At 41.2% G+C, this 27,259-nt stretch overlaps 1 protein-coding gene across 1 annotated transcript in view; it reads right to left on the reverse strand.

Annotated features, from left to right (window-relative positions):
* Positions 1 to 27,259, reverse strand: part of MKLN1 (muskelin 1) — a 114,600-nt gene that overhangs the window by 3,655 nt on the left and 83,686 nt on the right. The window contains exons 12-16 of the mRNA XM_054399953.1: positions 24,955 to 25,084; positions 15,662 to 15,809; positions 14,120 to 14,234; positions 11,157 to 11,296; positions 7,901 to 8,003 (exon numbers count right to left, since the gene is read on the reverse strand). Of these exons, the coding sequence (XP_054255928.1) occupies positions 7,901 to 8,003; positions 11,157 to 11,296; positions 14,120 to 14,234; positions 15,662 to 15,809; positions 24,955 to 25,084 (636 nt within the window). The remainder of the gene's footprint in view (positions 1 to 7,900; positions 8,004 to 11,156; positions 11,297 to 14,119; positions 14,235 to 15,661; positions 15,810 to 24,954; positions 25,085 to 27,259) is intronic.

Consider the following 27,259-nt stretch of genomic DNA (forward strand, 5'->3'; position numbering starts at 1 on the left):
AGGCACCAGGCCCTATGGGTAGGACTTGGCAATAGATATTGTCCATTTTGACTTTCCTAGGGCTTCTGAAGATTTTATATGATATTTAAGGCAAATTATCAAGGCTCCACATAGATTAAGCTAACAGGGAATGGCAAATATGTAAAATAATTTTATTGTGGGTAACCATCACTGGTTTGACATCAAAATGGAGCCATGAATCAGAAGTAATTCATCTTTACTGCAGGTTCAGCATTATTCTGGGTATTCAGTGCTAACCTGCTTGAGAGAACAGGACAGATTCACCAAGTCCACAGACCTCACACCTGCCAGCATAGCAGCAGATAGGCTTCAGACTGTTTTTGCATTTCACCCAGTTTATGATGATGGATCAAGGTTCAATTCACTAAGGCCAAGTGCAGATCAATCTAAACAAGAAAAATCAGCTAGAGACAGCAGGTCTGAGTACATGGGCTCTGTGAAAACACATTTAGGAGTCATAATGGGTAAGTATCACCCTACTGCAAAAAGGACAAATGGATAGAAAAGGAGCAGGATCTTCAAACACATCAAGTACTCCTGCTGTTACCAAGGCTGTAATTTTCATCTACACTAAGCCAATCACTTTTGGATGCCCTGCATCAATTAGCAACATGAGGAAAGCACTAAAGAAAAATCAGGTGGTCTGAAAATCAAGCTCTGTAAAGGAAGTTCAAAGGAGCCAGGGCTGCAGAGCCTCCACAGAAGAACGTCCAAGGATGAAACGAGCATGGAAGGCCACTACAAAAACATAAAACTACAACTAAGAGCAAGAAATCACAAAAACACTTGAGCAAGGTGAGTTTCAACATGACACCATGAGCAGAACAGCCTAAAAGGACTGTTATGCGTTGGAACAAGTTTGCATCTTCTTGTTTGGGGAGGCTCTTACGCAAAACTAGCTGTGGAGGGACCTATGAAGAGTTTAGAAGGATAGAAGACTAACACACTGAGAACAAGGGGAAGAAGTTCATTCAGTACCCTCAAGTGTAGGGTCTGGTTATATGGAAACCAAAAGGGATGGCAATGCCACACATGTATTTCACTGCTAGCCTACCTTGTAAGAGTTGCTTGGCTCCGAATCAGCAATATACTTAATCAGATGCCCAGCATAAATAGCTCCAAAAGATCCAAAAAAACCTGTGGCTAAATCTGTGCTGCTTCTGACAGCAAATGCCATGTCCTGGCCATCCTTCCTTCCCACACAATTGCCAACTGCCTGGTAGCACACAAAACCAGCCATGCCAGGACAAGGCATAGCTTTCTGAGGTTCCCTTGCCTCCCCCAGCAACACCAGGAGCCACCCTGCTGGAAACAGAAGACCATGCTTGAGTCTGGGTCTCAGGATGCCTAACTAAGAACATATAAGCAGGATCCAGCTAGTAACTCGCTGAACTGGGACCAAAAATGCATTTAAAAGACCCTCTGTCAAGAATTCCAGCCTCATCTGCACTAGGGATGATGGATTTTCACAGCTACAGGTTTCTTTCAAGCTTGGTGAGGAAGCAGTATCTTGTCTCCTGTGCTGATGACACTGCACTTCAGCTAACCTTGAGATTTGTTGTTTGTTTGTTTTGAAATGATTTTTTTATGTACCATCTCACATTTTAAAAGCCCTTCCTGACAGAAAAGTCAAACACATAAGATAAAAACACGTTACAGACAGCACAGAGCCTGAGCTGGTTCACTCTGCATTTGCATTACAATGCCAGCTAACCGTCTGATGTTCTCCCAAAGGACCTCTACATTTTTTCCACTGCACAGGACTGTTACTGCTTGCTCAAGTCCAGGTCTCCTACAGCTTGTTCACAGCAAATATCCAATGAAGTATTTTCTTCATGAAGTTCAGACTCTGCTTTTAGAGGAAATTAATTTCTTGACGAGTTTTTCTATCATATTGTTATGCTAAGAGACAGCACTTCACATTGTGATGAATTTTGGGTCCCTGATTTGGAGCTACCAGAATCTGGTTTTTCAAAATGCATAGTAATGGGCAGCAGCTTCTGGGTTCACTTGCAGCCAGAAGAGCAAAGCCCTTAAGCAAAACACACCTCAGATCTCTCCCATCAGGCACCAGAATGAAAGACTCTGTTAATGAACATCTAGGAAAAAATTATTTGCTTAACATCACACAGCAACTCTGTTATAAAGGCAGAACTCAATTATCCAGCAGAAGCATCCAACCACTCTAATCACAGCACCACCCATTTTCTTCTGACATTCCCCAACGCTCACCAACTTCACCCATTCCAAATTAAGTCTCTATTCAAAAGACAATTCCCTTCATTATACAATTAACTTCTGTCTTGGAGAACCAAACACCTTCTGAACTGAGAAGGGGTTCCTTAGAGATATATACATACTTTTGTCAGCAACATGGACAGTGGGATTGAGTGCACCCTCAGCAAGTTTGCTGACAACACCAACCTGTGTGGTGTGGTTGCCATGGCTGAGGCCATCCAGAGAGACCTGGGCATGCTTGTTAGGTGAGCCCATGTAAACCTCATGATGTTCAACAAAGCCAAGTGCAAGGTCCTGAATCTAGGTCACAGTAATCCCTGGTATCAATACAGGTTAGGTGATGAAGGGATAGAGAGCAGCCCTGAGGAAAAGGACTTGGGGATACTGGTGGATGAAAAGCTGGACATAAGCTACTAACGTGCATTTGCAGACTGGAAGACCAACTGTATCCTGGGCTGCATTCAAAGCAGCATGGGCAGCAAGTCAGGGAAGTAATTTTGCCCCTCTGCTCCACTCTGTTGAAACCTCACCTGCAGTTCTGTGTCCAGCTCTGGGCCTCCCAGCCTGAGAAAGATACGCTCAAGCAGGTCCAGAGTAGGAACTAAAATTATCATGGGGCTGGAACACCTCTGCTACGAGGACAGACTAAAAGAGTTGGGGTTGCTCAACACGGAGAAGAGAAGGCTCCAGAGAGACCTGATTGCATCCTTTCAGTACTTGAAGAAAGCCTGTAAAAAAGATGAGGATGGACTCGATAGGATTAGGTGTAAGAAAGAAATTCTTCACTGTGAGAGTGGTGAGGCATTGGAACAGGTTGCCCAGAAGAGCAGCTGTGGTCACAACCATCCCTGGAAGTCAAGGCCAGGTTGGATGAGGCCTTGAGCAACCTGGTTCAGTGGAAGGTGTCCCTTTGCATGGGAGGACAGTTGGAACTAGATGGTATTTAATGTCTCATCCAACCCAAACCATTCAGTGATAATATATGGTTAATATGTAGCCTGTTATTACTAAGGCTACATTAGCTACATGCATGATGCGTTGGTTATACACATCTGGCTAACTAATGTATGGTTAGCTAATATAATCAAACCATGGTCAGAGAGAGGTCAAATGAAGACCACATAAATAATATTAATTCTGCTATTGTCCAACTTACGACCCTCACATCTCCAGCACTACTACTCATTTATCAGTTGTCTGTACTTGAGGGTTTTTCATCTACAGCAATAAAGCCCTTCTGCCATAGGGCAACCCCTGCCAGTTTTAGTGCACTTGCTGCCAGCCTCTGCCTTTTGCACCAATGAAACAATTAACATTCAGAGGGAATGAGTAACTCCAGTTTGGAGTTGGTTGGATCAATCAGACCCAGTTCCTTCTCTGTAATGTCTGGATGCGCTCAGAGCACAGCCTAAACTGGTTTCCCAGCTTTGTTGGGATGGTGTCTCACAGTATAGGCTCAAAGGAGCAAATTGAGGCTCAAATTGTTTGAGGATAGAGCTGTCACTAGCTGAAGTTGGGAAGGCTGAATGCTGTTTTTGTAAGGGCTCCTTGGCTCCAAAGCCTCTGCTCCTGCAGCACTCAGACTGAGGCTTTACAAAGAATCACAGCACGACATGAAGAAGTGAAACATGCTTTTCTTAGCTCCTTCCTAGAACTGTATTTCCCATTTGGGCTTCAGTTTTCTCAGAAATATCAGTCTAATGCAGGCTCAAACAATACTTTTGGACCCCGCTGGCTTTATCTGGCAAATTTCTTAAAGACAAGGCCTTAAGAATGGAAAGTATGAAGCAGCCTTGAAGAGGTGCCTCCAGCCTCAGCCGACAAGCTTGTCAGGCTTCAAATTGGCCTCCAGGTCCTTACTCATTCTCCTACCACGCTCCAAAATAAACACACTTCAAGTTTTACTTGCACTTTGTATCTCTTTTATAGCGATCTTGGTATTGAGCTTCACCAGTAGTTGAATCTCAACGTACAAAATCATCTTACTCTCCTTTACTCTGATAGCACTGGCTATTTTTTGTATCATCTTGATTTGTTCTATAGCCCACTAAACAGCAGCAAAGTTCTGAATGGAATTACTCCAGTGTTCAAGGAACAACACCTTTAGCCTTGTACATAGTCTACCTTTGTTTTTGTGCTGTAGCAGCACCTGGGGTTTATTTCCTTGACCTAAGTGCAAAACTTGGAATTCATTTGGATTTTCTTTTTTTACCATCCTTTTATCTCTAAAACCCTCTATCAGTAAACCACCACCAAATGCACATCTGTGTGTATATGAAACAGCAGAACACTCACGCTGTCAGAAATTTTTGCACCAACAAATGCCATGCTTTTATACAACTTTCATCTCTCCATAAACTAAAATACACAGAGAAACTTCCATGTGCTGTAGGGATCTACCCTCCTTTACATAGTGCCAGAGCTATTAATCCACAGCCAGTTAAAAAAGATTCACTGATCAGAGAACACTGAGCTAGCTGAAGGGGTTTAAGGGATTTTGAACAGAATCACAGTTAAAGAAAACTGCATCTGTATCTGTTAGCAACAGCACAGACAGAGCTGGCATAGAGTCTGCAGCTACTAAAACAAGCACCTGTGTAATACCTGTTACTTGGAGGTATCTACCTCAGAATAAGAAAGGAAAAGGAAATCAACATATCATATCAACATCTCTAAAATTCACAGCAAAGGAATGAAATTGTGGAGCTATGTTCCTACTATCAATCATTCACACTACTTTAAACAAAATTGGTTACTAATGCCAAAGTAAGTTTTGAGAACAGTCTGTTTATTTTCTTTGGCATCCAACTCAAAACAGCTGAAGAGACTGGTCTAACTAAGTTAAAGGAAATTACTTCTGTTACAAAGCAAGCAAGCCTTATCTCAAAGTGAAATTCTGCTTGGAATATTATATAACACTACCCCATATCTCAAGACATAAAACAAAACCATATAGACCTGCCCCCATGAGAACTGTTGAGGATAAACCCGTTAACCTTGGTCCTTCCCAAATTTATCAGTTGCCCTGAAAAGGGACAAGAACGGGCAGAAACTGATTCCCTGAAGATTTGCCACACTGAGAAGCCTTACAGCATTCAACGGCTGGAGCCAGCACAGAGCAAGCCACCAGATAGATAGCCTTTGATATTGATTAAGACCATCTCAGCTTCAAATAGAGAGAGTATGTAGGTGTCTGGGCTGAGACAAACAATCCAACTGGTGCTTGAAATTTGATCTGGAATCCAAAAAACCTGCGTCAGTGCTCTGGAAATCACAAGAGCTATTTGAAGATGTAATGCCAGAGCAAAAAGCCAGCTCAAATGTGATAACCGGAAGGTAAATTGACGTCAACTGGAAATACACCCAGCCAGTACCAGTGCAGCAGCTGGCTCTGTGCCATATACCCAGCAGATCTGTTCCAGTGTAAAAAGCTTTGGAAGTTAAAGCTTTTTGACCAGCACAATTTAAACAACAACAAACCACACACCAAACAAACCAACAAGACACATAAACCCCCAAAGGAACAACAAGAAATACCAAGACTCCAAGCCAAAACCCAAACAGCCTCTTGGAAATCGCTGCATGACTTCAGGAGGCCACTGGAACAGAAGCTTTAGTTCTGATGATGTGTGTTCATCTGAGGGACCAGCATGACAGACAGAAGCTATTGAATTTTGTTCATATCAGGCATTAGGCCTGCAGAGAAAGGATTCACAATATACTTACTCAGCTGGATTCAGCTACCTAAGCTCATACACCAGATCATTAATGTGCAGAACACACCAGTATGCTTTAGGAAAAGGGCTAATATTTAACATGTAATTCTATTTCTGCTTTGTATGATAAAGCTCCTACTTTTCCCCAGAAATCTCAGAAGAGCCTATGAAGTCAGATGAATTCTTCATTCTTACAAGGCAAACAAGTTAAATACTAGATGCTGAACTAGAAGAATCAAATGTAGAATATTAAAGGATTTCCTATACCAGATGTGAGGCTTCAGGACATGGTTTAGCGGTGAGCAGTGCTGGGTTAACAGTGCCGCTATGTGCAGTCTTTATGGCAGTTTCTTTGGTCTGCTAGTGACAGTAGGCAGCATGAACCACAAGGAGAAGAGCTTACTGACTGCACCACAAATGTTTTCTGTCCAGGCAATAAAGAGGCACAGCCAGGTGTAAGATATCTGCAAGTTCTCTTTAAGTCACTGGCCAGAGAGAGACATTTTTTCAGCAGTGATGGGGCTACCAGCACACACATGTATGATGTGGAGAGAAAGGGAGATGAGCAAACATAAGACACGGTCCTATAGTGGGTGGGAAAGAGGAGTGAAGATAGTATGAGAATGGTTGTTGTATGTTATAGGTTATTTAACAGTTCAGATAGGAGGAGGAAAGTGCTATCACACTGGACGTACAAAGCATCCTTGGGACAAGTCCTCCTGAAGCATATTGCATGGAGAAAAAATTATTGCTTTTCTACCTGAAGAAAAGCAGGATTATCTGTTTTGCCTTTTGTGTCCTAGAAATGGCTAGAAAGGATATGAACTACTTGGTATGGGACAATGTAAATGAGAAACCATCTAACAGAGCACTTTCAGAAACAGTAGTTACATGTTTTATTGAATCACATCTTTATGAAAAGTAACCAGAAATTGTGACAAATGTGATCAGTTCCAAGATCCTGATATGAGTAAATATTTTAATTCTTCCAACCCTACAATTCTATAATGTGCAGCATATACAAGAAGCATACTCTCCCCCAAAAGTTTTTAGGGTCTGTATAACCATCTTTTCTTTATCTGAAGTAACAAATTGAAAGCACCAGAATAAGCTATTTAATCCAGAGACTCAACATGAACTAACAGCACCCATTCTCCTATCAGTTTCGTAAGAGGAGCTGATGAATCACTTCCAAAGTCACTAGACACAAGAAGAGAGTAAGAAACCTGGCATCTTCTTCCTCATCTACCCATCAGAAGCCTGTCCATCTAGCTGGCTGGAAACAAATGGCAGCATCAAACCAACCACCTTATCTGACATTTCTCATTACTGCTTTAATCCTTTCTGTAACGTGACACGTACTGTGGCAATGAAATCAAAACAGGAAATGGGAGCAAATTCCTGGAACAAATAAAAGAACATGCCTACTGGATAATATTCAAAAGGCAAAGGAAATAAGATTTTAAGGTTAGAGAGCAACATATATACACAATGTGCTTCCAGAAATACTTATCATCATCTAGAGAAAAACCTCTTTCCCTCCCCTAGAGTGGCTTAATATCAACAAGCTAAAAGGCAACATGAATAAGAGTTTTTATTCACTTTCTATCACACAACCAACTACAGGCTCATGACATTTCGGAGAGTTTACATTTCAATTAAAGCTCCCAAAATACACACCAGGACACTGGAATTAAAACAAAGGCCTAGCCTTCAGTATTTGGAGTACAAAAGCTATTTTATCTGGAACTGCAGTTGTAAAATGACTCTTTCCAAAGCAGTGTGATCTTCAGTGCAGAGAAATGTATGATACAGCAAAGTGGCATGCACCTGTAGTGCTTTTTCAGGCTGAATAAAACCAAGGTTAAAGAAATGTAAATTTTTTGAGGCTGTTTATAACTACTAATGGAATTGTTCATCATTACCTCTTTTGTCTCCTCGGGGTCTGAGTGATCCACGGTTACATACAAATCATTTTGCAGGTACTTCAGTGCACTCAGAGGGTCAGTCTGAGCTTTTTCTTCAAACCTGCAAAGAGAAGACAGAAAACCTGAGCACAGCCATTTGCTTCAGGACTAAGCACTGGTATTTCTAGAAACAGGAAAGCCAATCTAGCAAAACTTGCAGTCCGGTACTTACAAACAGAACAAGTTAATGGCAGCTTGGGCTTGTATTTGCTTTCACGTCAGACTGAAACACTGAGGAGGGTTTTTTGGGGTTGTAAGGGAGTTACAAAGGCAAAGTATTTCACTCTTACGAAAAATATTCAAAAGCACATGTACAGCAACTTAGCAATACATAAATATAAATCATTTAGTGCAGTTTGTTTTCCACAAATCAAGTAAGGCATGAGCAGCATGTCATGGGAGGAGCACAGTTCAGACACAGGCAAGCCTTGAGCACCTCAGTCCCAGATATATTTACATTCCTGACTGCATAGAAGTGCAGGGATGGAGAATACTCCCCACTTCTGACAGACAGCAGAAAAAAGGATGATGTTGGTGAAAACCCTCAGATACCACAAACACTGCATTTTAACATCCCACCTTTGGAAAGTGCACACATATGCAAAATTCCTCTGTACCACTATCACTATTTTCTCATTTTCTTTTAACAAGCAGAAACTGTACATTCTGTGAATGCCTTGAAGCTCATATAGCCCTCAGAAAATTACTCAGGCTCCGCATCCTCAGTGAGCAGTGCTACTTCCCTGCAGCACTGAGCTGGGTGGGTAAGCCTTGATAGGTTGAGGTTAGAATCAAACTGGTTTGGTTGGAAATTGGTTTAATATTCTGCAGTCCAACCATAAACCAGCACAGCCAGGTCACTGCTAAATCATGTCTCTCAGCATCACATCCACATGGCATTCAAATAACTCCAGGGGTGTTCCAGGGGTGTAACTTCCCTAGGCAGCCTGTTCCAGGGCTTTATGATCCTTTCGGTGAAGGTAATATTTATTTTTTTCTCCTATCAGCCAAGTGCAGTATCATACTCTATCTTCTAAATCACCAATACAGTGTTAAGCCTTTCCAGGAAAATACCTCAGACAGTTCTGGATTCCAGAGATGAGAACTCTCAAACTATATTCTCAGTTACATAACTGCCTTGTATCCACTGCCTTACAGGAATAGAAGGTATTCATTATATATTTATTTCAGATACCCTCAAGAGTGTATAGTTTCTCAAACTGTAAGAGGCCACAGCACCATAAAACCCATACATCATACTATTGGGTTTTAATTTGGGTCATGTACCTGGCTATTTATACTGTAGAGGGCATATATAGCCCAAATTTTGTCTGAATCAATTGTCCAAAGATGCAGTCTTCAGCCACTGCATGCAGCACATGTCTGTTACCTGTTTTACACAATGTTTTGGTAATTAAAAATTATTTCCTCCAAATATTCAGGTATTTTCTTAACATGGTATCACCATGGTCCAGAGAACTGAAGTACCTTAAATAAGTGGAACCACTGACACCCTGCTCTTTTATGCCTGGCCAGCTTGGTTTTGCTATAGCTGACTGGTACCAAAGAGTTTAATAGGCCAAACAAGACTCCAACTGATGCAATGGATTTGCTGTATATGCAAGCAAAGTATCTGTAGTGCTAGCTAGAGCTTGAGAGACCACAGATAATAGGCAGCCAAGTGACTCCGCAGTAGTTCAGCTCCAGCCATCATAGAATTATAGAAAGACTTGGGGTGGAATAGACCTTAAAGATCATCTAGTTTCAAACCCCCTGCAATGGGCACAGAGACCTGCCAATTGGCCTGGTTGCTCAAGGCCCCATCCAATTTGATCTTGAACACTACCAGGGAGGGGACATCCACAACTTCTCTGGGCAACCTGTTCCAGTTCTCAACACCTTCACAGTAAATAATTTACTCTTTACATCTATTCCATATCTACGCTCTTCCGGTCTGAAGCCATTACCCCTTGTTCTACCACTACGTACCCTGGCAAAAACTCCCTCCCCATCTTTTCCATAGACCCCCTTTTAAGTACTGGAAGGCTGCCATAAGGACTCCCTGAAGCCTTCTCTTCCCGAGGCTGAACAACCTTAACACTCTGGATGCACTCAAAGCAAAGGTGTTCCTCTGATCATCTTCATGCCCCACCTCTGGACCTGCTCAAGCAGATCCATGTCTGCCTTATGCTCAGGGCCCCAGAGCTGAACACAGTAATGCAGGTAGAATGGAAACATGCAGCAACATTTCCTTTGAGTGCAATTTAAGCAACTAAAACCTGTCTCTGGAGGCTGTACAGCTGCATTTGCATACAACCACATGAGGATTTAATAAGCTCCCAGATTACTGGCCAAGATCTTCATTCGTTCTTGCAGGTGTTCACATCTCGTTCGTGGTTAATCTGCAGAAGGCCTCATCCAGCCACAGTGAATGAGTGCAGAATTTTACTTGCTGCCCCCAAATTAAAATGCCATTGGTAAAAGATGACCTCCAGCTCTTGGCAGAACCTGATAACAAAGTATTCTCACAAAGTATGCAGAAAGTGCTATTTATTGGCTTCAAATAATTTGCTGGGCCTTGAAAGGCTGTCTCACTGCTGCAATTTCTTGCCTAGGGTAATACCATAAGCTTGATTTTGAAAAGCTGTTGCCCTAAATAGCAAATATAAGGCAGCTCTGAAACAGCCAGAGTGCAAGAACCATCACAGTGTAGCTGAATTCTGCTAAACTGAGATCTTTCAAGCGATTCTGAATGAGAAACTCTGATGCCCTCACCAGAAGTACGTCTCAGCTGTGCAAAGGCATCCAGCCCCCAGACTTCATTAGCATCCTTGTGAGCTGTTACTATCTCCTAGCACAGTGTTTCAGAAACATACTCCATTTCCTTGGGAGGTGACAGTACCAAAACACATGTTGACGAGCAGCAAAGTAAAGACGGAATCTAAAAATTCCCCAAGATTCCCCACACAACGCCAGATCTTTCTAGTTTTAGAGTAACATCACAAAACCAGAATGAAGGTAATTTTTTACTCTAGCCCTGCCCCACTGCTTTTTGTTATTCGTTTTTAAATTAATGAATCAAGAAATGTGGAAACCATCATACAACCAACAAAGTGGCATCTCCCAAAACAGTTTGCAAGATATTCAACTTTTAGTAACTTAACAAAAAGATACTTTGGAAAATAAAGCTACAAAATGCATTTTGTTTCTATACCTGTGCTTCCTTATGAGGTATTTGCAGTGCCTTAGCAGGTATTCCTTCGAAGGTCGACAGAGCTTCAGAGACCAGAAATCATCTAATCTCATCTTTGGAGAGCAGGACTTCCCAGGATTCCCTCCAAATAAGTAATGAACCTAAGCAGATGAGAGACAAATGAAGTTGGTTGGTTGCATACATCCATTAGAGTATTTACCATGTCAGCATCTTTGGAGAGGTTTATTCTGGAGGGAGAGAACTCTGCCTTATGAATGAGCTGCTCAATCTTCTTATTACCCTTACTTTGTCCCCTATCAGTTTAAAAAAGTTCCTTAGACTGCTTACATTCTAAGATAATAAAAAAAGCTGCACTATTAGAACCTCCCTCTAGCAGATTCCCAAGATATTTATAAATCAAAGATCCAGAAACCAGGAACTCGCTTCCTTTAGGAAATACCTAGTAGCATAACTCCTTAAGTACATAAGATATGAGCAGAAAAAGAAGGATCTGAGCCAACTCTTTTTGCCCTGTTCTAAATACCAAGCAACACTCGAAGTGATGGATTGCCAGCATGTTCTCCAGTCCTGTCCTCAAAGACTCCAAATTCTCGTTGTCATGAGAGAGGCTAAATTAAGGAACCTGTATTCAGCCTTTCTCTAATTAGAGGATGAGCAAATTACACCCATATAATTGTGAGCTGACTCCAGCAATCACACATTTTCTTTCAAGAATAAACATTTATGTTTATTAGGAAGGCTCAGAAAATAGGCAGTTTGTAGACTAATGCTCTGGTTCCAGTCAGAGCACTGTTGGTGAAGCTGCACTACTGAAGCACCACAGTTTAGACAAGCAGCCGTTTCCTTGAGTCAGCAAAGACCATTATCTTCCCCAAAGACAAGGCAAGTCCCAAAGATGCTCAAAAGAAAGTGACAAAAGCCCAGTCCAGCATAATCTTCGGAAACGTCCAAACCTCTGTCCCCACATGTCCCTTGAACTCGACAGAGTTAATCTGACTTGGGGAGAAATATTTCCATGACCTGTGGAAGGGCAAATTTGTCTCACCTCAGCAGAGCAACCTAGCTGTAGGACATTCAATACACTACCTGGGCACAAAGGAAGGAGGCAACTGAATAAAGAGTAAAATAAATATTCAAAAGAAGCCAAGAAGAACTGAGGAAGAAAACACCACTTTATCATAGAATCTTGGAATAGTTTGGTTTGGAAGGGACCTTAAAGATCATCTAGTTCCAAACTCCTGCCAAGGGCAAGGACACCTTTCACTAGACCAGGTTGCTGGCTAAGAAAAGTAGGAGTGTTGAAAAGGGACTGTTTATTTCTTCACTACTCTTTTTCCTTCACATCGTTTGATATTTCAGACTCTAAACTGTTGATATTAAACATGCCACAGAGGGTCTGCAAATACAGAGGTTCAAGAAGTCCAACAGGGTAGTCTTCTCCACAGCTTTAAAAATAATCACTCAAAACAATATATTCCGCATCCCACTGATGTAGGCTCTTCTTATTTATATCAGAGGAGTTTAGAAAGGTCATTTGAACAGAGGTTTCTAAAAATAAAACTCTTCAAAACAAGCACATCAAATAGCTCTTCAGATAAAGCTGGGCAACTGCCATGATCTGGCAACCTTCACAGTAACTTATAAAATACTACTCTCAATCTCATGGCACCTTGCACTTAGAAGTAAGCCAGTAAAGGCAGAGCAGTATTTACAGTCTATCATTAAAGTACATAAAGACAAGAAACAATCAAAGTTCTTTACATAAGAGTTGCACCTATTTCTCCCTAAAATCTCTCTATCTCCAACATCTAGCCTGGTTGAGTTTCCCAAATTTGATTAACATTCCATGGAGTGATAAGACTGAAGTATATTTGTCTTTTGTCAGACTGTTTCAGATTAAAAAGAAATCTAAGAAGAAGTTTATTTTAATTGCAAAATGTCCATGAAAGGTTAAGCAAGTGTGTGACAGTGACTTAAATTCATACGTTAATGAAGCTATGGTAATCTAATCCATGGGTTTGTGCTTTATTGGGTAATATGCACAAAGCCCTAAGCTTACTGAGCAGTCATGTACACTACAAGCCATTTGAACTCTATTTATGCATGAACATATCCATTAAAGTCAAACAGAGCTAAAGAATGACAGCTGTTTCTGACACGCGAAGTAAAGCACCTCTGGGAGAGCAGATTCTGAACAGTGAGTAGTCAATTTCCCCTGGAAATGTTGGTAATTATCTGTGACCACTTTGTCACTAACAGGTTGTGCAATTAAGTCCCTGAGGATAATGAGCGAAGATTCAAGTGTTAGCTAGGAGCAACCCACTTGACAACTTTGTGGAGGTTTAGTATATCCCATTTCTCCTCCTTTCACCTAAGATAGAGTTAATTTCCTTCCCAGTAGTTGGTTCAGTGCTGTGGTTTGAATTCAGTGTGAGAACAATGCTGATAACACACTTGATGTTTTAGTTGTTGCTAAGTAGCCGCTTATCCTAGCTTCAGGATTTCTCAGTTTCCCATGTTCTGTTAGCGAGCAGGTGCACAAGAAACTGGGAGGGAGCACAGCCAGGGCAGCTGATCCAAACAAGCCAAAGGGATATTCCATGCCATAGGACATCATGCTCAGGGTATAAAGTGGGGAAGTTGATGGGGGGTGGTCAGATGGCTGCTGAGGCATCAGTCAGCGGGTGGTGAGCAACCAACCGCATTGTGCATCACTTGCCTCCTCTTGAGTTTTATTGCTCTCTTTTTGTTATTCTTTTCATTACTATTAGATCTCATTATTTTTTATTTCCTTTTAGATATCAACCAATTCTCATTTCAGCCTATGAGTTTCATTTTTTTCCCAATTCTCCTTCTCCATCCCACTGGGAGAAGCAAGGAGTGAGCAAGCAGTTGTGTGGTGCTTAGTTGCTGGCTGGGATTAAGAGCAACAAGACTACAGATGTGTATCTGGACCCTCGTACCTTGTGCAGCTCGTCGTACACCAGCTGATGAGCAAACCTTGGGCAGGGCTCCTCTTCTTGAAGGCTTTTACCTGGATTCTCTTTTGCTGCTTGGTCATTCTTGTAGACACAAGACCTAAAATACAAAGCAGTAAGTAATCATTAGTGGTACCTACAGGAAGGAGAAAAAGTTACTGAAAGGCTATAAAGTCCAAACGATGTCAATCTGAACTGTTTGGCATATTGCAGCTAAGATTCTCTTACTTCTCTGTATATTGTCTTGTACTATCCCACCCCCGTTCTTATCTCTACATCAAAATCCATCCAATAATCAGAGTCACTTTGGCTGACAAAGTCACCAACCAAAAGCCAGACAGGAAAAAATTTCTAGAAGACTTTTTGTCATGAGTTTTGGAGATCTCCTTAGATGTTGCATTATCTGCTAGCACAATTGTCAGCATATTTCATTGCAATGAACTCCATTGTGATTTTATGGAAAAGACCTCTGAGATCATCAAGCCCAACTATTAACCCACGTCCTTAAGCACCACATCTACACAGCTTTCAAATACTTCCAGGGATGGGGACCCCACCACTGCCTTGAGCAGCCTGTTCCAGGCCTTGATGACCTTTCTGGGAAAGTATTTTCCTAATGTCCAACCTAAACCTCCTCTGGTGCAACTTGAGTTTTTAACCTTTTGTCCTGTCACTTGCTGCTTGGGAGAAGAGACCCACTCCCACCTTGCCATAATCTCTTCTCAGGTTACAGAGAGTGACAATGTCCCCTGTTCCCCCTCAAGTTCCTTTGCTCTAGGATGAACAACCCTGGTTCCCCTCAGCGGCTCCTCATAAGACTTGTGCTCTAGACCACCTTGGACACAGGAGAGTCACAGACTATTAGCAAAGTTCATGTCAGTCACTGGTTTCCAAGCAGACTGCAGCTGAAAATCCACTTCTAAAACACAACATTCACACCTTCCAATGTGATTTGACCCACATGAGAAGAGACCTTGAAAACAAAAATGCTGCCAGCTCTGGAAAGCAACAGTGCAACCAACTGCCAAACATAGTACAGGAAACAGAGGAGGATGTATTTTCTCAGCATACCGGATCCAGTAGGTAGCTGAAGTACCTCATGCAGCCTGGAAGGGGCTGATAGATCTAGTACAAAGGCTTCCCTGTCACTGTTCATATAGCAGACCAGTTTCCTTAGTTCCTAATAACCAGTACCCTGTATGCTGCTATTAACTTAGATCTGACTGTATTTGCTGCACTGATGATGAATCTTGGCCTTGAACATTTCCTACAGGAAAAACTTCTTAGAATAGTTTACTTCCCCTCATCCCCTCCACCTGCCTCCAATAAAGAAATTCACATGGTTTCTCTCCCTCACATAGCTTATTGACACAGTGTCTCTAAAGACTATGGGATAAAAAGGTGACTCAAGGGACTTCAGTTGTCTTCAACACTGCCATTCCATGCTTGTAAGAGGTCGCAGAGTCACCTGGGAGACAGGACAATGTACAACTGCTTTCTACAGCAAGTCTACAGCAACTGACTTACCAGCTGTTCCTCACAATGTCATAAATCCAGAAGGAATTCCTTACGTTCTCTTCCCGCTTCTCCTTGTCTTTACTGAGTCCTGACAAGACATGGATTTCATTCAGTTCTGGATCAATGGTAGCCCTTTGAGTGAAACCTGTCATTGGAACTGACAGAAAAAAAAAAGTTACACACTGAAAACAACAGAGGAAAAATGGGATGGATTCAAGCATCAGACAAACACATCTTTGTCCTCCTGCAATCCAGCAGATCTTTTAATACCCATGGGTATGAGCATGAGAGTTCACTACCAACTTCTTGAGTATTATGAGATAAACAGCACCTTAAGTTTAACCTCACTACCTAGTTTCCTCATTTCCTTCTTTGTAATAACTTTCATCTCTTCATCATTCATATAAACCCAAAACGTGGGACTCAGTGATCCCAAGCTGGTATTTTCATGACCTCTCCTCCAGAGCTATCTCATTATTTACCGCAACTGAATACTGGAATGGCACATCCTAAAATAGGAGGCGTGCAGAAGTTGCCAAGCAAACAACTTCCTTCTTGTACACACCCTCCAAAGCAGGATGAGAGGGAGGAGGGGAAGAAACATCACGCAAAGACTGACTCCTTCCCTGCTAAGGACAAGTCCAATGCAAACTCACTTCTTCCCTTCCTATTTGTGACACTTGGAATGCACAAAAACCACTCTGAGAGCTGCTGTTTCCTAAGGAAAAGCAGAACTATCTGGGAGACTAACAGCTCAAAAACAAGGATTAAATTGCCTCAAGATAGAAGATCCTTTTAGATATAACTGGCGTGACTTCATGATCTCATCTGCAAGAGGAAGCACCAATTCCAAAAAGCTCAATTGCAAAAGCTGGGAAAACTCAAAAAAATCTCAAGATGAACTCAAGATTACGTAGCTCACAACCTTGCATTGCCTATGCATCTGAAACAACATTGCTTCCTTTAGGACAAAGATGTCAAGGAAGTTTTTTTTGTATTTCCTAAATAGTTGTGGTGTAATTACCAAGCTATTCTTCTGTCCCACCTTCAGCTTTAGAAATATGGTGAAATACTGAGGATTCCAGCAGTTTTCATCATAATTCCCTGAAAAAAAGGTCAGCAAATTTGTTTGGCAGCCCTTTCTGTTTGTTGTATAATTCCCCATTTCCTGTTTCCCTAGGCAACTATCCTTCCAAAATGTATTTGTGAAGGGCACATGATCTTTGTTTACAGATCCTGTTTGTCTCATTTCTCTTTCTGGGTCAGTTTACAAAGGCTGGTAAAGGTTCCCGGCCTTCCAGCAAGATTTTTGGCATGCAAAATTCTCAGAACTCTTGTATTTTGCAAATTCTTCCCTGCAATTAACTGTAATCTGCAGACACTATCTAGAAAAGAAGTTTTACGCTACTAAACCATTTAATATTGCTGTTGAAGAACACACAAAATGGCATTTTGCAAGCCAATTCTGTAATAGTTCTTGGTCTTCTCTTTCCCTGTTCTCATTAGGTAGAGGCCAGGAAAGCAATAAACATCAATTAAAATACTCAGAGTAGCATTTGATTTGCTACAGTTTAAATCCCTACTGAAATGTTTAGCAAAGCTGCCCCCCCCCCAAAAAATAAAATCAAACATTTCTTAAAAATATATAGATATATAAAAATCAAAATATAATGAAAGAAATGCTTCATTCTTACGTAAACTTCAGCAGAATCTGAAATACATTCAGGTAATTCATAGAATCACAGAATGGTTTGGGTTGGAAGGGACCACCAAAGGTCATCTAGTCTAACCTCCCTGAGGTAAGCAGGGAGATCCTCCACTAGATCACATTGCCCAGAGCCTTGTCCAGCCTGACCTTGAATATCTCCAGTGATGGGGCCTCAGCTATCTCCCTGGGCAAGCTGTTCCGGTGTTCCACTACTCTGATGGTAAAGAGCTTGATCCTACCATTCAATTCAAATCTACTCTTCACTAATTTCAAACCATTGCCCCTCATCATATCACTACAGGCCTTTGTAAACAGTTCCTCTCCAGTCTTCTTGGAGGCCCCCTACAGGTACTGGAAAGCTGCTATGAGGTCTCCGGGGAGCTTCTTTTCTCCAGGTCCTGTCAACAAAATCCTTGCTTATGGTTTTATGGAAGAGCAGGAGGCAGATCCTCTGGAGCCCTCATCAGCCTGTTTTGACCTCTGATTTTGCCACAAAGTTTCAAAAGAAAATGAAAATCTGTTTAAGCAAATTGGTGGCAATGTAGGGGGGAAAGGAAAAAAAAAAAAAAAAAAAAGAACAATGCTGGCACAACAACTACTACATACCTTGTTTTAGCTGCAAACCACAAGGAAGTTTTTAAAAAAAGACTAAGGAGTCCTATGAAAGTCACCCAAAAAGGAAATTGAGAAAAAGGCAACTAAAGATTAAACATTACTAATTTTTGAAAATAGCTTCTGATATGTTTGCCTGCATAGTCAGAGACTAAGCCATTGACCCAAAAGGATTAAATTCAAGGCATATTTGAGACATTTCTGGCAGGAGAGCCATCTAAATTTCATCAGCAATGCTAATGTAGATGGAAAAGGTCTTTGCAACCCTATCTGCTGCTTTGAACATTCAAGACCATGCTGGGTTTTCACAAAAAAAAAAAAAAAAAAAAAGTTATGCAAATCTTCAGAACATTAGTACCTCAGGCTCATTGAAATGAAAATTATTATCATCATGAGGAAGGCGGTTGCTTTATTACTGCTGATACAGAAAGCATGTGAAACTTGTCTATAGAAGTCCCATCCCTCCTCCTGAAATGTTGTTAAATACATGAATTGTCTATCTAGTTTATGCTCGATGGCCTGAAGCTGAAATTATTATTTATATTGGGAAGGAGGGAAAAGCCACCAAAGTTCAGTCTCTGCTGGGTTTTTTACATCTTGATAGGAAGAATAGGATTTATTTACAGCAACAGCAATCAGAGAAAACAAATTCAAGTGAAGTAATTTCAGGTTTCCCTCAGTCACAAATTAATCTCTTCTGGAGACTGTTTGAAATGCAGACTTAGAAAAAACAACACACCAAAAAAATATGTATTTAGTAGGAGTCTAAGATAACTTAAAGTCTTTTACTTATCTAAACACCTGTGTAGAAATCATATTTACATAGTGGCTAGACAAAGTTGACACAGTTTTCTGCAGAGGAAGACTGAACTTGAAAAATGGATGTAATATGATTTAACAAAAACACAAAACACCACAAATTGGGTCAATAAGTCCCTGAAAATAAATAGAAAATAAGGCAACTAGACAGTAAGAGGGAGAAGCCATGACTTTAAACACAACAGAAACATTTAAAAAGATGTTTGGCAAGGAAGTCTTAATCGTGACAGAGTGAAAGAGCTACACAGAATCCTGGTGCCTAACAAATACTTCCACTAGAGGGTAAGAGAGCCTCACAGTCTGCATGGACAGCAGGCTCCCAGTGACTGCTGGATATAATTCAAATTATTGTGGTCAGTGTATGAGAGGATGACACGGGCTGTAAATTTGTGAAAACTATTTCTGATATTTAGCTGACAAAATGTACATTGGGAAGGACATTTAATCCTGCACAAGAGACCAAACTGAACCTGTGCTGAGAACTGATTGCTTAGGATTTTTTTTTTTAAGACTCAAAAAGTCACAAAAACCACAAGTGAGTGAGAACCAGACCCAGAAATGACAGTGCACTCCAGAACTGTTATTTGCAGTACACTATATCCAAGGGGTGCATAAAGTGGTAATAACAGCACTCTTCTACTTCTTTGCATAAACACAGATGTAAATATCTTTGGAGCAAATCCCCACTGATTTCACACCTTTCAGAGTGCCTCTGAGTCACAGCAACCACCCAGATCAGCTGTGGGCAGCTCGAAGGACAAAGCAGTAACAGAGGACTGGGCCATAGTTGTTTTGAATGTGCACTGGCTGTCTCTACGCAATATTAACTTGGCTCTTGTGACAACACACTACTGACTGAAGAGGAAAAGCTGTAGAGAGAAATTACTAAACAATACAATCCCCAAAAATCTAGGAAATGGTGAATGCTCTCCTGTGCCACTGCATAATCTCAGTAACCAGTCCAGTGTAGAAGTAGCAAACTGACAATGAAGAGGTCTGAATCCTCTCTCCAGAATTTAACATTTTCATTTATTGTTTTATACAGCAAAAATGAAAAGCTCATGGATTCAATATTTGAAAACCATATTTTCAGCCACGCAGGCCTTGAGTTAGCATCCATTTACATAAACAAGTAGTAATGCCTCAGAAAGCTTTGGTAAGACGCTGTGTAACCCTGTACAATATAATTTCCACTTAAATGTAAAACATGGGAAAAGCTTTTCTACAGAAGTGATGCCTGATGTTGAAACAGAAACTTTCCCACTACCCCAATCCCTACTTACAGGCATTTATTTAATCATAGTAATCATTTCAGCAAGCTGAATATTTTTTGGCTTGCATGTGCAAACAGCTACAGTTGTTTCAAGATCAACGTTGGCTGCTGCCAGGCCTAAGCAAGAAACAGCTTTCACACAGAAGCAGGGTTTGCAAAGCAGTAAATTGGAGTTCACAGACATGGCTCTCTCAGGACTAGGCAGAAGTTTCCAAATTAAATCTCTTCTCTCACTTTTGAGGGGATACTAGAGCTTCGAAACACAGCACTGGCAAAACAATTATATAAAACTTGAAGTTGACAGACCACGTCTGAGGATTTGTGAAGGATAACTGAGAAGCAAGTTCGCTGACAGCCTTTTAGTGACACCCAAGTCACAAAACCCTCAGAACACCTTTCTGCCAATCCCACTACAAGTGACTCACAAGTATCCTCCCTCCTTGTGATGTCTCGTGATTAAAACTGGAGAAAGCTACGTCACACGAACATTGTTGTTCACCAGAACCTGGCACCTCCCTGCAATGGTAGGTCAGCAAATTGTTCCACACCACTACTTGCAATCCATATGGAACAGAAGCAGCACCTCCCCTGAACTTTTATGGAGCAAACCTTGATGAGTGATAGAGTGAGCATGCAGGCCAGCTGTTGACACAGCAAGATAATGATTATCCTCTTAGATTTTTCATGATGAGACTGCATTTGGCAGTCAGCCAGGAAGCAGCTAAGGAGATCATTTGAACAGTTTAGTTGTCATGTTGAAAAAGCAACAACCCAATGTCCAGCGCTCAGTTCCCTCCCAAGCAATGTGAGATTTTGGCAAAAACAGGTCAGTTAGTAAATCTGAATGGAATTCTGCTCCAGTGACATCTCTGCAAAACACCCTCAGGATTTAGTGGCTGCCTACTCTTCTTCTTGCATTTGCAGCCAGAAGAAAGCACTTTGAGATTGGTTCAGAGAAGCACCCTAAAAGAAGAGCATGTAAGGTCCCTCACAAAAAAATGTGCTTCCATAACAAGGGACACATGGCTACTGGCAAGGTGGACCTTAAACTGAAAACTGATGATCAAAATGGTATATTCAGACTGCTTTTCTTAGTTGGATTCTGCCCATGGTGGCCTAGCAGAGCTATCTGTTTGGATTAGTGGTTTTCTGATTTTGTATTGGTTTACACAAGGGTTTTCTGGCCTGGGCCTCTGTCCGTGGTACTTAGCCATGAAACCTCCTCTCAGGTGCCCTAGTCTGTATCTGGAACAAGCACCTGCCCCAGCAAGAGATGTGAGATCTTCACAGTGATACTTGCACTTTGCCCATACAAACTGCTTCACTGTCAACAGCAGCCACAAGAGTATCTACGGCTTGTTCTCATTTGACTTTGGAAGTTACTTGATGCCAAGTGATATAAGATGATCTTGATTCTCTTGCAGCAGGAAATTCTCCCTCTGACCAACAGCTCTGACACATCACCTGAGTCAGGGCCAAAAAGGATTATCACAGGAACCTTGACCACAAGTGTTCCCATTAGCTCCTGTAGACCTGAAATGACTGCCCATGATTAGTCATGGATTGCGTGCAAAGAAAGTCAGACAAGCTGTCAGTGCAGCCTTCCAAAGACATCCGATACCAGTGGCCTCTCCAGACCACGTGTGTATGCTTCAGAGACAGTGCGTGGCAAAGGCGTGTTAGGTTTGGGGTTTGGTTTTTTGTTGTTTGTGGTTCTTTTTAAGGGAATTAAAAGCAGATGACTGCTCAAAAAGGGGATGTCCATCAACATACACATTTCTGCCTCTCCTACAACCACAGCCTCTATTCAACTGCACTGCACCTCCTCCAATTTGTACCACTACTGCCTTTCACATCAAACTCATTATCACAGTTGCATTCTCGTTCCCACTGTCTCATTTTCTCCATTCTGCGGCAGACTACAATTTCTTGATCTCAAGACTTATCATGCAGCAGGAAGATAGCCATCCCTAATGGTTTCCTATCGCTGCAGTGTGTTCCTTTGATGGCAAAGGAAAAGCACCACGGGTTTTGATGCAATGAGCTGGAGAAAACACACATGCTCAGTGGCAAACGGCATATGGCAGACACAAAGAGCTGCAAGGACTACCCACATTTCAAAGTGGACCAAGTCAGGAGACACTTTTAGTAGGCAAATCTGTATGCAAAAACTCTTTCAGAAATTGTACCTTGATTAAACTTGTCCCAGGACTGAAAAAAAACACATCTCAACTTCCTGAAATTACTGTCCTTTACTCCAAAGAAAGAAGATGTAAAATGATCCTTACCACCCAATATTCTCAAACATGTCACTTGTACAAGGAACTGGTTCTAGTATCAACAAAGGAATTGTTACAAATAAAGAAACACTATACAGCATAAATATAGAATCAAGTCCAATCGTTAACCCAGCACTGCCAGGTCACCACTAAACCATGTCCCTCAGCACCACATCTACACATCCTTTAAATTCCTCCAGGGATGGGCACTCCACCACTTGACTGGGCAGCCTGTTCCAGGGCTTCACAACATTTTCAGGGAAGAAGTTTTTCATAATATCCAACCTAAACCTTGCCTGGTGCAATTTTAGGCTATTACCTCTTGTCCTATCACTTGCTACCTAAGAGAAGAGATCAACCTCCACCTGGCTCCAACCTCCTTTCAGGCAGTTGTAGAGAGCGAGAAGGTCTTCCTGAGCCACTTTTTCTCCAGGCTAGCCAACCCCAGTTCCCTCAATCCAGAAGAGGAGAACACAAACTCACAACACTATTACTGTAGTTTCCCAGCACTGCAACAATTGCCTGTTACTGGTAATCCTTAACTCCCCATTTTACTATTACTTAAAAAAATCTTCTCACTACCCAAATGGAAATTTTAAACAAATGCACAATTAAGTTCTTTTTAGAAAGGGTAAAAATCAAAATAGCTCAACTAAGAATAGAACTGAATGCCACATGTGAGCCAGGAACAAAGTGTAATCATGGGACTTTATAGGAACATTTAGGTCAGGCATCCTCAACTTGACTCATCATACCGAGCAGCTTAAGACTTCACAGCGACTAGTCAGGGAATCACTTTGTTCATACAGATCAAAATGGTGTATCACTACCTAACAAGAACACAGTAAAGACTTGCATTTTTGGGTGAAAATAGTTCTGTCACGATTTGCTGTCTGAATGTAACAAGCATTTTGTTCTCTTTCTGTTAAAATGCAAATAATCCTAGCATTTGCTTTCAAAAGCAAGGGAAATGTTCAAATCTGTTTACTTACGGCACATGGGAGAACAGTAAACTAAAAAATCTACTTGTGAATTATTTCCAGTGAGCTATTTTCTTGAAGTCTACTATTCACTATTTCAGGGCCTGTGGGAATGGGGAGGAAGGCTAAATATTAGAGTCTCATTTGCTTAACCCAACTTTTCAGTTCATGTACTTGCTGAGAAGCAGAGCTCTGCCTTCTGCAGCCATAAGGTAAGTTGGGTATCTTTAAATGTGAAGTAGACAGAGGTTTCATCTTCAAGCAATGCTTTAAAGCTTCTGGGTGCAAAGAAATGTAGTTTTCAAACAGCAAAATGGCACAATGTTAGCAAGTTCATGGCTGGGGGAGGGGGGGCAGTAATAAATAATAGAAACAATTCTTTAAAAGCTCTGAGGACAACAAGCGGTGCGTGGGTGTGAGTAGAAAAGCATCAGGCAACATGCAGGCACCTTAATAAAGATGACTGTCAACAAGACAGGCTGGTTCTTTCTTGGAAGCACTCATGTAAATAAATGACTCTGGAGGATAAGAGCTTGGGTACTCTTCTCCCTCATTGGCATAACTAAATTAATGAGCAAACAGTAACTCATAACCATTAATAATTCACTTCAAAAGTTCTACAAAATTACTTGCTAAAAATTAAGTCTGATCGAAATAAGAGAGCAGCCTAAATTCAAGATAAATTAGCTTCCTCGGATTTTGGTAAGTGGAGGAAGAGTAAACAAGATTGGGACTAAATATACATAATGAGAAACATTCATAACTTCTGTCCTAGCAGTACACGGTGTAACACAGATTTCAACTGCTGAGCTGCACGCTGAAAATCAGGGTGTTTGTAACAGGAACATCAAGTGTTTTGACATGCAGAAATTCTTTTTGGAAATAAAGAGCATAGTTCACTACGAGATTTGAGGAGAAAAGGTACAAAATCAGCTCTTTCTGGCCATGTTACAATGCCTTGTGGGTGTTTTTAAAGGCTTCTGGTACAGAGAACTATGCCCTATGTATACAGCGCCAGTGACAGGAACCAAACAGGGCTGAAGCTTTGCTCCCTCCCCTCCTTCATTTTTTTGTCCCTCCCCGATAATTTAGTACAAGAACCACAGGACAACCAGTCTCATCTTTCCAGGAAGCTTCTGCCTAGCATAACAACCTCTGCCCCACTACCCCGATTCTCTATCTCTGAGCATCTTTCTGCATCTTAAACCAAGCAGATTATTTCTATTTTATGGTATTTTTCATTTGGTGAGCATTAGGGAGAAAAACAACAAAAAAACACCCCCAAAACCGACACAATTATTTTTTCTTTCTTTTTTTTTTTTTTTGGTTTGTCTTTGCTGGAGTTTCAAAAAAAAAGATATTTTTAATTCTTATTTTGCCTTTTTTTTTTTTTCTTTTGAGATGCTATGTGGTTTCAGACATCAATTATTTGTATTGTGCTGGAGTGTCAGATGACAGGAAGGACAAAAGAGCTGGCATAAGTTTAACCTATATACTGTGGAGTTTACTTGAGTATGTAGAGCTTAGTTAAGGATGCTAACCTGATACTGCAGGACACCAAAGCTGGCCTTTCACCCACTTACCAAGTTGTACCAAACACGAAGTAATTAACAGATGTAGTTATCTCTTACCCATCCCTGAATCTTTCTTAGTGCCATCTGAAATGATATCCACGTGATCGCTGTCAACATCATAACTGAAGAAGTCATTCAAATAAGTCTTTGATCTCTGTCCACCAAATACATACAGGCAGCGATTTTTCTAGGGTAGAAAACAGAAAAATAAAAAGCGTGTCTTTACAAAGCTCAAGAAAGAATGCTGGCCAACTGTGACCATTAACAGAGACATTAATAAATCAAAGACTAACAGATACATTCCTTCTAAGTTTAAAATCACGCCATAACTATCAGGTCTATCGGACCTTGGGAAGTGTCTTTTACTGCCATCTCCGCAAACATTCACAGGGAACAAAATCATGCAGAACAGTGGAGATTCTTCTCAAACTCAATAAAAACTTAAGAATTCTTGATTGGATTCCTGATCTTCCTGATTTTGGAATTTACAATTTCTCAGAACAAGTTCTTTATATGAGGGTGATGGAACTCTGGAACAGGTTGCTCAGGGAGGTGGAGGCTTCATCCCTGGACGCATTCAAGGTCAGACTTGATGGGGTCCAAGCAACCTGATGTTCCTGCAGGGGAAGTTGAATTAGATGACCTCAGAGGTCCCTTCCAACCCAGTGCAATCTATGATTTTATGAGTTGCAAGAGATAAATCATTAAGGGCTCACAGTTCTTTCACCTCCCAAAAAAGCCCCTTTCAAATGCAGTTTTAAAGACTTCTTTCGGAATCACAGCAAATTCCATCTCAATATGAGGAGATACCTTTTTTTATTGTGAGGGTGACAGAGCACTGGAACAGGCTGCCCAAAGAAGCTGTGGAGTCTCCTTCTCTAGAGATTTTCGAAACCCACCTGGACATATTCTTGTGTGACCTCCTTTGCAGGGGTGTTGGACTCAATCTCTGGAGGTACCTTCCAGTCCCTAGCATTCTAGCAGTCTGTGATTCACGATGTATAAGAGACCACAAATCCAGATCCAAAAGAGCTTCAGATCTAGAGTGACTGCACAGATTTTACATAGTTAGCTTGTCCTACGCCTCCCTGGAGGCTTTTAAGACCAAGCTGGATGGGGCTCTGAGCAACCTGATCTAGTGTGAGGTGTCCCTGCCTGTGGCAGGGGGGGTTGGAACTGGATAATCTTTGAGGTCCCTTCCAACCTTGACAATTCAATGATTGTGTAATCAAACTGTAACTTCAGAACATTAGAACAGCAATTCATTTCTCAAGTTTAAAGAATTAAGAGTCTCCACGTCTAAAAATCCATTAGGTTGTACCTTCACTTCAAAAATAATTAAGCAAATCAGAAACAAAAGACGTACTGTAGGAGAAACCATGCAGGTACCAGCACATTACTAAACTCAGAACAGGCAAATGGAAAGCAGCAAGTCAAGAATAACATTTATTACTTCTTTCACATCTGCCAAGTGGAAAGTCTGTAAGAGGTAGATTATTTTTCTTTCTAATGGTTGAGAAAACAGCAAAGGACTTAAAGCTTCCATGACCTGTGTTTATAGAAACCTGTATTCATACATTTACCACCAACATGTACATGAAATACCCTCAGGTACCTATGCAGAACGCTGTGTGGCAATGTTTTTACCAGATTGTACACAGCCACTCAAAACAAAAATAAAATGAAAAGCTTTGGAAGCATAGTATTCACTACAAAAATTCAGATCTTTCATTTGAAAAGAAATAAAGTCAGTCAATTTACCAAACCAGTCAGGTTTGAACTTTTCCATCTATATACACTTGAACAACACAATATTACTTTTAATTCTTTTCCTCCTCACCCTCAAGTCACAATTTTATGTCAGCAAAACTCTACAAACTCCATTTACTGCAACTCAGAAGCTACTATGTAAATTCAGTGCGGAACTGCCACTGCACCACACATACCTATGTGTGCATTCCTGTTTGATGCTAATCCCCTCTGTATTGTGCTATTCCTCTGAAAAAAACAGAATTACAAAAGGGTTTGGGTTGGAAGGAACCTCTAAAGGTCATCTAGATCAACCCCCTCGCATTGAACAAGGACATCTTCAACTAGATCTCATTGCTCAGAGCCTCAAGCAACCTCAATCTAAACACTTCCAGGGATGGGGCATCTACCACCTCTCTGTGCAACCTAATCATAAGAAAAAAGAATTCTTCCTTAGATTCTCCCCTCTTTTACTGTCAAACCACCACCTCTTGTCCTGTCACAACAGACCCTTCTAAAAAGTCTGTCCCCATCTTTCTTACAGGCTCCTTTAGGTTTTGAAAGGCCATGATTCTCTAGCCTTCTCTACTCCTGACTGAACAATCCCAGCTCT

The sequence above is a fragment of the Indicator indicator genome, chromosome 3, assembly GCF_027791375.1.
Source record: "Indicator indicator isolate 239-I01 chromosome 3, UM_Iind_1.1, whole genome shotgun sequence".
NCBI lineage: Eukaryota > Metazoa > Chordata > Aves > Piciformes > Indicatoridae > Indicator > Indicator indicator.